The 12465-nt window shown below is 38.2% G+C and overlaps 1 protein-coding gene, 1 long non-coding RNA gene and 1 pseudogene across 5 annotated transcripts in view; 1 reads left to right on the forward strand and 2 right to left on the reverse strand.

The window, feature by feature from the left end:
- LOC146462223 (uncharacterized) overlaps positions 1-4486 on the forward strand; it is a 52970-nt gene extending 48484 nt beyond the window's left edge. For 2 of the 4 annotated variants that reach the window (XR_014857191.1, XR_014857197.1), the window contains exon 3: positions 178-386. This is a non-coding gene — a long non-coding RNA (uncharacterized LOC146462223). Of the gene's footprint in view, positions 1-164; positions 387-1036 lie in introns of those variants that run through there. The other 2 variants (XR_014857192.1, XR_014857201.1) reach the window with 2 other exon arrangements.
- A 304-nt stretch (positions 4487-4790) lies between these two features.
- Positions 4791-8002, reverse strand: LOC146462228 (uncharacterized; annotated as a pseudogene).
- LOC146462229 (uncharacterized) lies at positions 7818-11638 on the reverse strand. The gene is made up of 3 exons (XM_085085963.1): positions 10600-11638; positions 9920-10135; positions 7818-8825 (listed from the first exon to the last, which is right to left on the reverse strand). The coding sequence occupies exons 1-3, from the start codon at positions 10655-10657 to the stop codon at positions 8677-8679; spliced, it is 423 nt and encodes a 140-aa protein (XP_084942089.1). The 5' UTR covers positions 10658-11638; the 3' UTR covers positions 7818-8676.
- Positions 11639-12465: the final 827 nt, after the last annotated feature.

The following is a 12465-nucleotide window of genomic DNA, read 5'->3' on the forward strand; positions in this document are numbered from 1 at the left end:
ATACCAATGCAGGAGAATTAACTTTTTCTTGCCATCATTGAATAATTTGCTTGTAAAATTAGCGCTTGGCTACAAAATTAAAATTGAGATACTGAGGCAACTGTAAAAATGCGATTTATCGTGCAAAAGTTGCGATTGAAGTTCACTTTGAATTATTTTATCAGCGGAATTTCAAAGTGACTAAGAAGAATGAACAGCCTGCAGATTTCATGTTCAACTTCATTTATCCTCATGCATAAAGTGGCTTCCTGAAGGATCATGTCTCGAAGTACTCTCCAAACAAGCTGAAGATATGATGCCACTTGTGCATCTAGATACCAAGAAAATGACGACAGTTGACGTGTTGGCTGGTTTTGTGAAAAAAAATGCAAGCTGTTGACTGCTGATCAAAGAAGAAGAATGGTACAGGGACAAATGGAACACTGACACACCATAGTTGATGATAATAATAAGACGATTAGCACGCTTTTTCAATTTTTTCAGGTGTTTATCTGCTTATCCAATGTTTTGAAAGAATCTCAAATTCTTTTACTTTGATGCCTATAAAATCGTCTTCACTTTGGGATTTTACACAAGCTGGATTGTTGGACGTCCACATTTTAATGCTTCTTTCACAGCCAAGAATTGAGTCACAACAAAAACTCACAGCAACTGGTGGCTGTATTGTTTCTTTGCAAATAATGCACTCAAATCAATTTAGAATCTCTTTAACAATCGCATTTTGCACTGCACTGCACTGTGCTGCAATGTATTTTGGCAATTTGTGAAGGATAGCTTCTGTCACTGCCATGTTCACTACCTCTGATATCTTGCATTAATATCTGCAGAAGACAATAAGCCATGACATAAAGTATAGCAGAAACCTTTGCCTCAAATGGCCTTCATTTTAATAGTTTTGAATTGATATAGGGTTGGATAAGTTCCGATAAAATTGTAATTAATCAATGTCTTCCCCAAGAGTTGCATTTGTATATTGTGAACCATTTGTATATTCAGAGTATGGTGGTAGTTTTTAAATTTTTGTGATTTCTTGTAGAATATGTTTGGTACTCCTTTGGGCATTCACTTTGGCAGCTTCGAAGAATGGTGCAAATAAGTTTGTTTTTACTTGGTTGAGAAAATGTGAGAACTTTGCAGGAAGGTCCCAAAGTGGATTGAAAAGACAGGGACAATAGCCCAATTAAGCAGCCTTAAGCCGTGAAGTTGTGAGTATATTCCTTTGTTCTTGATATGTGTAGGAACACCGAAGAATCACTGGAAACATTTCATGGTTTAAATTCTTAGCAAGATACTTTAAGCCCTCATTTATATTAAAGAACAAAGAGTCTTATGAGAGCTTTAAAAAGGATCCTAAACATTGTGTTTTGATCACTGTAAGCAGAGTTTCAATATTTTTCATCAAGTGGCACTTAGAATATCGAAGTTATTAAGCTGAATTAAATGTGTCCATGGCATCATCTTCCCGACGCGTGTCAGCCTGGTTTACACTGCTAGATAAGCATAGGCATTGTAAACATTTCCATTTTCTTATGCTTATGCTTATGCTTGTGTCGCTCAAATAAGTGTGTAAAACGGGTGTTACGCAAGCATTAGCAAAATCCCAAGGAAGCAGCTGTTTGATGCTAGCGGATTTTCAAGTCAATAGTGTCCAAAATGGTGTCTGAGAATACCGTTTTCTACGAAAAATTTGCTGAGGTAGTTCGCAATTAGGGAGCTTAAGCATCGACGACGAATGACACGACAACGACGGAAGTATGACGTCATGTCTGTAAAGGACTGGGTAGCGGGTTTAGTTCTCGGCGGGAAAAATAAAAACTTAAGCAGAAGCCCCAAATGACGACGACCTCAAACTTCTCGTTCGAATATGTCGTTTAGAGATATGCAGACCTTCTTCTCCTGATGTAAAATGATGGTGTGATTGATGATGAAGAATTAATATCACTGTATCTTCAAGCAAACTATCCATTTCTGATATTTCCACATGAATTCCTGATGCTTTCTACTCGTCCCCTAATTTTTGGGCTTGTTTTGCAGTCAAGAGAGAGTACCTGTCACAGACAGCTCTGGCAGAGTCTCTGAACTTTGGCTGGTCAATGACATTCAGCCGCTGGGCAATAGCTTCCCAAACCTTTCCCCTTTCCGGGCTCCTTGGTTTGAAATTAAACGGTTCCGAGACAAGAACTTCACGACACATGATGACATCATGCTCCGTTGACCACTGAAAATATTTGTTATTGTTCAATAATAGAAAAATAGAACTTTAAGGCCAAATTTTTAGCAACCTTTAGCAACAATTTACTTCACTTATAGCTGATGTAAGTTAGTGGCAAACTACCGAAGAATGGCATCTGTAAAGCCCTGATACTTACCCTTTCTTCGAAGTGTCTCGCGAAGAAGCCATGTTGGACTGCCTGGAAAAATACACTCGTAAGTGGCGCGTTCACAGAATAAGTTATAAATAACAAAATCCGATAAAAACAGGCTTTATCAACCAATAACGAATCAAATAATCCATACAAAATAAAGGCAGAGTATACACCAAGTTTTCGCGAGTTTAAACAGATTAAATTACTTACGTTTTCGAGAGAAAGCCAACTCACTCAAAATTCAGTCGTCGAGGTACGCATGACAACGGCTTGACTGAGACTGACATGCGCAGTTCATTCAAAGCATCACGAATTTACTTCCGGCCGTTGTTGTTCTGTCGTTTGTCGTCAATGCTTAAGCTCCCTATTATCCCTGCCTCTACGACAAATCCTCAGATGATTTCAGCAACAGGACCTCTTTCTGTTTACACGTTCTTGTTCTTGTCGCTGTGTCGTGTTCGTCTGCGGAGCAGCAATAGCAGCAGCAGAATTTCATCTTCGTCTGCCATTTTGAAAACGTGAATTGTCCCATTCTCCTGCGGCTTCATTCTGGAGCTCATTGCGCTTGAGTATGTCACTTTCCTTGTGCTTATACAACAAGTGTGAGCTTTTGTTATGCTTATGGTTATGGTTGTGCTTATGCTTATGTCGCAGTGTCAACCAGGCTGTATTGTGCGGAAATCAATACCATCCGTTTAACCCATTACGCACTGTGCCAGCCAAAACCAGCCGTGATTTTGTGCACAATCGCGCACACTTCGCGTTTGGAGCCTACCTACCCTAGAAGGTTTTTTGTCCCCTATTGTTCTTATTGTCTTCAGAAAGGACTGACCAATCTGCACATATATTTTTAGGTCTTAGGGGGACCTAGACAAAAGAGCTTTTTGTCTATCGAAAGCCGTGTCTTATTTCAATTTTTTTTGCCCCGTGGGCAGTGCGGCTAAATTGTTAGTTGCAGATTCTCGCATTTTCCGAAGGAAAACACACCTTGTTGAAATGGTAAATCGAAAGAACTACTAAGGAATACTCAACAGTTTTGAAAGCGGAAATCTGAGAAATAACAGCGAAGAAATTGTGCTTGGAGTACTAATTGTTGTTTTATCCAGGCAACAAGCGAGCAGATAGCTCAAATCATTATTTAGGCCGCGGACTTTCTGCAAAATTTTCGAGTACCTCTGGGAATTCAACAGCCAAAAAGTTACAGGTTTGATTTTGAATTTGTACTGAAATACCATTCTAATTGACCGATTTTTTGTACTCTGAACAGTTTTTGCGAAATATTTGAAAAATGTGCCCCACATGGGTCAATAAATTCGCTTAGAAATGAACTTGTAGTTTCTTCAAATCGCTTGCGCGTCTCTCGTGTTGCAGTTATAATTATACGCGTTTTTTGCTAAGGCGTAAACAGACTTTTCTAAATAAATCTTTCATTAGGAATGCTTTCTGTGTGTTTTTGTTTCTAATTACATTGAGAAAACCTGACAACTGTGTAATCTTGCGTAAACAAACACATGGTCTCGAGACGGGTCAAATTTCACCCATGTGATGCACGGATCAAATTTCATCGAAATTTTTACCTTCAAGTTTGTTTTTTGGAAAAATTTAAATTGGCAACTAGTGTATTTAATTCCATAATTAGTAATTTTAACTATCGTAGACCAAAGGGGTGTTGTTTTCTTTTGCCCTGTAAGTTATGTATTTTTACTGCACATGGGGTAGGAAATAACCACTTTGCCAATTTTGCTGAATTTTGGAAAACCTCTGGAAACGGCTGGTGCATAATGGGTTAATGAAATTTTTTTCGTGAAAAAGCTAAAAGATTGATTTGTATTCCTTAAAGAAAGCGTTTTAGGAGCTGTGAAAAGAGTTCTAAGCAAACCAGCATTTGATGTTGAGTGCTTTGTTTGTTATGAAAGAAGACAGTCAACCGTAAGTTTATGTTTCTAAAATACTTGCTCCTAGTGAAGAGATGCCGGAAAATCAACCCAAAAAAAGGAAGAAAATAGAAAAAAGAAAAGATGAAACTCAACATGGAAGTCGCATTCTGATTTTACTTAATGCAGCATTGACAAATTACATTTAGCTCTTTGGCCTGTAATAAAGAATTACTTTTAAGCTTTTTTACAACATATGATGATACTAAGAGTCAGAGAAATGGACCTGCTCCCCGTTTTCAGTATTGCATCATCTTTAAAGCACAGAAATTGAAAAATGCCCACAGTTATTGGTAAAAGAAAATTTCAAGCTGTTGTGAGCACTTGCATGCGAAGAAACGCAAAACTTTAATATTAAATCAGTGATGCACTGCTATTCTTTTTCAGCTGTAGTTGATTGCATCAGATGTGGTACGGCATCATCCCTGTATAATTTAACATTTTTGATCACAGGCAAAATTTATCATAAATTACATGTGGTGAATACAAAAAAAAAAAAAATTAAATTTTAATACTTATATAGCGCCCTTTAACATCTAAATGATCAAAGGCGCTTTACAATCCAAGAAAGCTAATTACAAATCAAATCAAATCAAATCAAATCTTGGTTTTTGAGGAGAGGGGAAAACCGGAGTACCCGGAGAAAAACCTCTCGGAGCAGAGTAGAGAACCAACAAACTCAGCCCACTTATGACGCCGAGTCCGGGAATCGAACCCGGGCCACATAGGTGGAAGGCGAGTGCTCAAACACTGCGCCAACCCTGCTCCCCACTCACTGTATTCTCCAGCCAAATGTTTATATTTTATTGCCATTTAGTGAGAAATGCTATTTTAATCATTACAAGGACTTAAAGTAGCAAAACATCAGATCATTTTTTGGTCAAAGCAAACAGATTTTCATTGACCAGAAGCCTTGCTGCTTGGAAATGGAGCAGTAATTATACATATCCTTCAATAACTTGTTTTCTGTAAGCATGGTGACCTCATGATTAGCGCGCTTGTCTCCGGATCAGGTGGTCTGCTGGCCTTAGCCAGGGCCACTGTTTTATGTTCTTGGAAAGACATTTTACTCTCACAGTGCCTATCTCCACCCAGGTGTATCAACAGGTTTTGAGGTTTTTAATGCTGAGGCGTAACCCTGAAGTGGACTAGCATCCCGTCCAGGGGGGTGACTATAAATAATTGCATTTTTTTCAGGCTACTGAAACTGGAGGTAGACTGCAGCTTGGTGGACCACTTGGCTCATATCTTTACAACTGATAATAATTTTTAATTTCCACTGGCATTTAATATTAATGTCCATAATCCATCAAATATTTTCGCTTGCACATGGTTGAGCTAAGTAATGCAGTAACCAAATATTCCAAAATTCTGGAATATCCAAACCGTGCATGTTGTGAAAAATATTTGAAGGATAATAAACACACTAGCCTGCATCTGATGCAATTATATGCTCAGATATTTTTCCTTGGACATTATCTGTTCCCCGAAGCTTAAAGTTTTCCTCGAGCTACACTCTTGGAAACTTTTTCACTTACTGGAATACAATGTCCGTCGAGAAATATCCGAGCATATTTCCACACCAAATGGAGACAGTTGCTTGGATCTTTTTAGCTATTACCACAGACATTTGAACCACATTGACAAAAGTATGTTGCTACTTCCAGCGCTGTGAATAATATATGAAAATTTAAAGTGCTAAGTATTTCTGTAAGTTGTAACTCTAGTTTCTGTTTGAAAGTTCTTGTTTATGTTTGTCAAGCCACTGATGAAATTCAACAATGTTTAAGTACCTGAGGGGGCATCTTTTGATGTCAGCAAAGCTGTTATTGCATCTTTCAGGCACTCTTTGGAAAGGATCCAATTGTACAAAATCTTCAACCATCTCCTTTTCATCTTTGAGAGAATCCCGAGTGGTATGTTGGACAGAAGACTGGTGAACACTAACAGAGGTATCAAATTGTTCCGTAACCTCCTTGATGCCTTTTGTTGCCTTGCAGACCTTGCTTATTGACTGGAATGTTTTGTTGGGACCCATTCTCTGGACAGCAGACTTGCTTAGTCGATTAAAGATTTCCTGTGCCATGTCATCTTCCATGTTGTTTCCAGCACCACCCCTCCAGCTGACAGAGAAACCCCATTTAAATTCCTCTGACACGCGTGGGGTTAACATGCATTTTATTTGAGCAATGCGTATAAACATCTCAAGGGCATACTTGCTGTAAGCACCGATTGATTTAAAAACTGACAACAGCAGCTTCTGATTTATGAGGTTTCTTTCACCATCTGCCTCTGCTGCAGTGTCTTTAAGTTGCAAAATAAGGATGGTGAGGAAGATGTAACACATGGCATAATTTGAGACATAATCCTCCTTTCCATTTGCAGTGACATTTCTTTGCAGAAGATACTCATCCATGAATTTTTCAAAAACACTGTCAAAATATCTTTTCTTGTCTTCGTCTGTTTGATGGGCAATGTTTGAAGGGAACTTGTAAAGGGAGGGAACATCCTCTGGACTTGCCATTCCAAAGAAAGTAAGAGCTGCAGTGACAATGTATGCTCGACCAACACTGAGAAATAGTTCCTTACTTCTTTCAAAGGAATCCAGTACTTTGGCTGGGGTGGCATTCCGGCGATTAAATTTTTCTCTAATTTTAGAGTTCCAATTTGGTTGACTGATTCTGCCTTGTACAGGAATGAATAAGAGTACTGCAGCAATGATGCTTTTGTGTGCCACATGACTGGTTTGAATGGGGAACAATGCTCAAAACGATCTGATGGAGTGTGGGAGCTTGAGAGGAAATCTTTCGCACCAGCAAATCTAACTCTGGTCAACTGGTCATCAGCAAAAATTATCTTCATTTCCCTCATAGGATCAGCAGGGGTATCCTCCTTGTGAGCATTTTGTTTGGCCAGGTGCTGCTAATCCCTCTGGTACTTCAGGGTTGTCAACATGTGGTACTTCATCTGCTTTGACCTAAATCTCTGAAATCCACTGCTCGTATGATCTCAAAATGCTGACACAATCTTTATATTTAGCTTCATTGGCATTAAGAAGAGGTAAGCTCACAATTCTGCTGTTGCAAACTAAATAACAGCAGAATACAGTTTATGAAGTAGAATCCATATGAAAATTAGCCATGTGGAAATTTTCGTGTTGAGCCAATGACGTCACATCCTGTAATTTGAGCCTTAACTTCCGGAACAAGGCCAAGTAATGGCGGCTGTGAAAATCTCGAATAAAAAGCTAAAAAAAAATACTTCCAATCGCCGTAAAGGATTGAAATTTGGTAACATGAGTAAGAAAGTAATATTCTACACGAAAATGCAAAAGGATGGAAAATGAAATTTTCGTCCCAGGGGCACTTTAACAGTATGCTAAATTTAGTATTATGTTAAATCGTATTTTATAGTTGGGGGGGGGGGGGGGGGCATTGAAATAATTCCCCAATAGAATAGGGGGTCCTAAATTTTTTTTGGCTTTATTGAGGGGGGTCTTGATAAAAAAAGGAGTTTTTTGGAATTTTTCACCCAGTCCCCACCCCCCCTCCGATAAATAATGAACAGTCCCTTATACCCCAGATCAGAGGTATGGATGTTATACCATTAACCTGAGGTATGGATGTTATACCACCGATCTGAAGTATGGATGTTATACCCGCATATAGAAGGAGCTAATTTTCCTAACCAATAAAAAGCCATCTATATCCAAGTATTTTTTACTGAATTTAACGATACAAAAGTTAACAAAGTTCATTTATAATTTGTTACTAAAGTTTCTATGATAAATATCAATAGCATTTAATTTCCATAATTATACCCGCAATAACTGCAGTTCTGGAATAAATTATTGCACTCGCTTATTTAATTTCTTGAGCAAATGTATTTCTAAAATAATGCACTTGTAATTTTTCATTTTTCGAAACTTAGCTATACAAGAGATGACACAAAGAAATTACTTCAATCGATCATATATGGCTCGATTACTCAGACAAACTCAAACACCCTGTGTCAGTAGATGAAACTATTCAGTAGAAAGTACTGGGAAAGCGATCTACATCCCATCGCTGTAACCGTGTAGTTGCCAGGTAAAAATGAAATAAGAAAAAGGCCAAATATGAAGTAGTTAGCTGACAATGATCATAACTTACAGTAATTTTTTCTTCCAAGGTCTAGATATAGTAGTCACACGCACTTACACTAGCAACCTAAACCAAGGTCAGGCTGGGTTGCCGCAATTGTCCCCTTAGCTAAATAATTTTTTTTTCTGCAATAAAAAGCTGATATAATGCCAGGCAAGTCTTACATTTAATTATTGAAAAGCAATGTCAGCATGTTTTTCTTTAGAAAAGAAATCTATTTGTGTGCAAATTGAGTCATTCTTTAATTGTGCCACCCGTGCTTTCAGTGTCGACTTCATCTTTGTATGCTCGTATTTTCCGCAGAACCCTGTCTCTAAACAGAGTCTTTTCCTCTGTGTATATGCAATGCCTCCCCAGGCTAACTACAGCCTTTACTGCTGAGCCTATAGAAAAATATACAAAATTGGTTAAGTGAAATATATGATAAAAGGTCCTATAAATGGAATGTATGACAAAGGTGATTCACTTTGATTATAGTATATTTATTTTCAAAAGCAAAAAACGAGCTCATATTTGGCCTAAAGTGAAAGCTCAAGCTCTGAGCTCTCATTTCAGTTCACAACTTTCAAGAAAACACTTCAAATGTAATTTAAAACGTATCCTTAATATACGGTTTATCATACTGTATCAACTGTATTCAGTTTTGTTTGTGTCAAATATTATGGCCGCAATTTATGTTGAAACCACCCGACTTCCACGCACATTTTTTTCACGTTTGCACGATACTGTTTGCGAATGAATAGCTTGACAGAAACTTTACTCAATTTTACCACTGTCGCACAATTTGAATATATAAGCGTAACATTTTAACTGGCTTTCCGTGCTTAAATTCAGTGATTGACAGGCGAAGTATGAATGGTTTAAGTAAACACCAAGTTTAACATGCTCTACTTGCAAACTGTTCATACATCGCCTCTCATTTTATTTATGAAGATGAAACTGGACAATGTTTTGTACGTAACAATAGCACAACAATAGAAATACGCTTGATTGTGAGTAATATTAATTTTAGGCAGATCAAAAACATCCTCAACAACGTGTAACAAATTAATTTTTCAGACCTCGTTAAAGCAGCGTCATTTACAGTGACAAAACAAAAACTGATGAACGGGTTATCCCTGAAACTCTGTTTGTTTTTCCAGTCTTGAGCACTTAATTGAGTGCTATGCAGCAATTGGTATATTCAATTAACCATTATCTTTAAGAGCGATTTCCAATTGTGTCGTATATCCAAAACTAAAGTAAATATTTTGGCCAATCACAGTAGACACTGGAAAGCAATCAACCGATCATAACTCAATGCAAATACATGTAACCCGTGCCAAGAGTGGAAAAACAAGAAAAGGTGTGCAATTGAGCCACGAATGGTGTTGGTTTTACCTAGTTCTAATGGGTTGATAAGTATCACTGAAGGAAGTAATGCAAATCTACAACTACTCTATTGACTATGCTATTGGTGAATTAAGGTATATCTCACCTGTTAAGCTCTGCAGGACAATAACATAATCTGATGGTTGACTGTAATGGCGCACAATGTGTTGGAAAAGCTGCAGTGATCTTCCTTCCGGAAAGGACCACAGGTTATGTCGGCAGTCTTCTGGCTCCCAACAACCACAAGGTCCACTGGAGGGCTTTTCCCTAAGCCAGTGCCCAAGAACCACCGATGTCACAGTCTTTGTTAACGCGTTTGGGTCTACAAAGGACAATAAATAAATATAAACCGTTTTATTATTTAACTGTTCGAAACTGTGCTGGGAAGAGTACAAATAACACCCAAAACGTGTACAAATCTCACGATATTTGTGCTCTGCAACACTGGTTTCTCATTTCTCTATATATTTTGTCATTTCGCTACACCCAGTCTAATAAATCTCTGCTAATGAGATGGTTTGCTCTATAGTATCTCGGGATATTTTTACTCGTCTCTTGTATTTTGACTCACCCTTCGAGAATGTCAGGCCTCAATGAAAGGAACAGTCTTGTATGATATTCACGCACTTTTAAAAATGAGACCCCGTGTGAACAAAATGAGCAAAACCAGTGAACGCAATTTTGCCATCAAAGTGAGCTGTTTACTGGGATGCAGTAGCTTAAGGATTGTATGACATGTAAACATATATAAGCCAAAATCGACTGTTATGGGTACTAAGAGTTTACCTCTGTCCTTTTTGTCCTTCTTGTAGTAAAATGCATTCTCCAGGTCGGGGCAAATCATCCTTATGTAGTGTTGTACTCGTTTTTGCTGAGCGAAGGAGCACAAAACAACGACGCTGTAACCACACAGTTTGTTTCTACAGTTGGTGGTGTTCAGAAAGGCTCCGATGGGTGCAACTTGTTGTTCAAGCCTATCCTTTACAGGAATGAAAAAAAAGTGTCGAGCAAGTAAATTATACACTGTGAGAAACTAATTACAGACAAAATAGCCAACTGACCGCTTAATAAAGGTCAACAAGCTCAAGTTTACGGTAAGTAAAGTTGACAATATCAGGGGAAGTAATTTATTTTCCGGTATTTGACAATTGACCTAAATAAAGGGCGACAGCTTAACAGAAGGCCGCTTAATATAGGTTTCTCGTAAGTCTCTTTTTCACCTTACCAATTGAAATCGTAAGTTCAATGATGAAAGAGTGAGGCCAGCATTTCCTCACACTTATACGTGTCATCTCAGCGAGGTCGATTGTGAGCAACACTCTGATTGACATACTCAACGAAAATTTAATGAACCAGTAAATATTTTTACCACCGAGCCACTCTTACCTCCTGAAAAAAAGGAACTAAACTAATATATGTCCTGGATAATCTATCCTAAATGCAACAGAGAAATGGGTTGTTATTCATTGCGGTAACCATCAGACATGTTAGAAAATCTCAGGCACTTGGTCTGGTATAGCAAGATTGACGCAGTGCCATCTTCCCCCGTCCCCTTCCCTCACAAAGACCAACAGCAGTAAGGAGAACGTTAAACATTAAAAATTAGTTGGCAATATTTGAACTTTGTAGTTGCCAATAATTGCAGAAATAAAGTATTAATGGAAAATGGTCTGGAACTGCTCCATGTTGTGCCTTCACCCTCCTTATCCAACAGTAAAGGTGAGCCTATGCTGAGTTTGAATTGTGGGATCGTCACTGAAAATTTTGCAGACTTTTTCATTTCTTACACATTTGTACATTGCTGTTCTTACATGCCATCAAGAGAGTAAAACATGATATCAAAATACACAGCTCTCAGTACTTGCCTACCGTTGTTACATAGTTGACAACATGTCATACTACCATGTTTAGCATGAAGTTGAACTTCTTAAGAGCTCGCTTCCATAGTTAAAGTCTTTGTGAAAGGCAGAGATGTTTCTTAAATTTTACATTCAGAGATAGAACTGTTAGTTAATAGATACTTTCTTTAGATTGCAAATGTAATCAATATGTGAACTTAGGAGTATGCTAAGGAAAGCATAGGTACAAAAACAAGTAATACACAACGATGCAATAGGAAATGAAATAACCTTCATTTTAGGGGAAAGCTACTTGCAAACACAGAGATAAGAAATGCACTGGTCACAAAAAATTGCTGTGCCTCTGGCTCTTTCTCAAACTTGAATGATATTCCCCTTAGGTAAAAGGTCAAAACAACTGCCTCAAGTCATGACCCAGCTTTTTTTCAATGATAAAGTTGGTACTGCTGTTTACCTCCTCCTAAACAATGGTATACGCCACCTTGTGATGCCCTGCCTTATTTTATGAGGACCCAGTTTTGGGGCATAATTTCGATACCCTCTCACCCCTTTCTCACCGATTCCAGAAGCCCGTCTCCTCTTACTAAGGGATGACAACTTCACTCAAGCAACCCTTACTATAAATGGATGACAGCTACAGTAATTACGCTCCCCCACCCTCTGTAATAAATGTGCGTCTATAGAAACTCAACAATTTATGGACATCAACACACATGAATGAGATTAATATTATGGAGAGCTCACATTGTCTCTCCATCTTATATCAGACCAGCAGGATGCAAATTTATGATTT

Source organism: Pavona decussata, unplaced genomic scaffold (genome assembly GCF_977016875.1).
Source record: "Pavona decussata unplaced genomic scaffold, jaPavDecu1.1 SCAFFOLD_190, whole genome shotgun sequence".
Classification (NCBI taxonomy): Eukaryota; Metazoa; Cnidaria; class Anthozoa; order Scleractinia; family Agariciidae; genus Pavona; species Pavona decussata.

What these genes read in the sequence shown, in the direction of transcription:
- LOC146462229 (XM_085085963.1), bottom strand. Translation starts at nt 10,657, where the DNA reads ATGATTTGCCCCGACCTGGAGAATGCATTTTACTACAAGAAGGACAAA. An exon ending in GAAGGACAAAAAGGACAGAG is followed by an intron (nt 10,136 to 10,599) that starts GTAAACTCTTAG and finishes TGTCCTTTGTAG; the next exon opens with ACCCAAACGCGTTAACAAAG. An exon ending in TGTCCTGCAGAGCTTAACAG is followed by an intron (nt 8,826 to 9,919) that starts GTGAGATATACC and finishes ATTTTTCTATAG; the next exon opens with GCTCAGCAGTAAAGGCTGTA.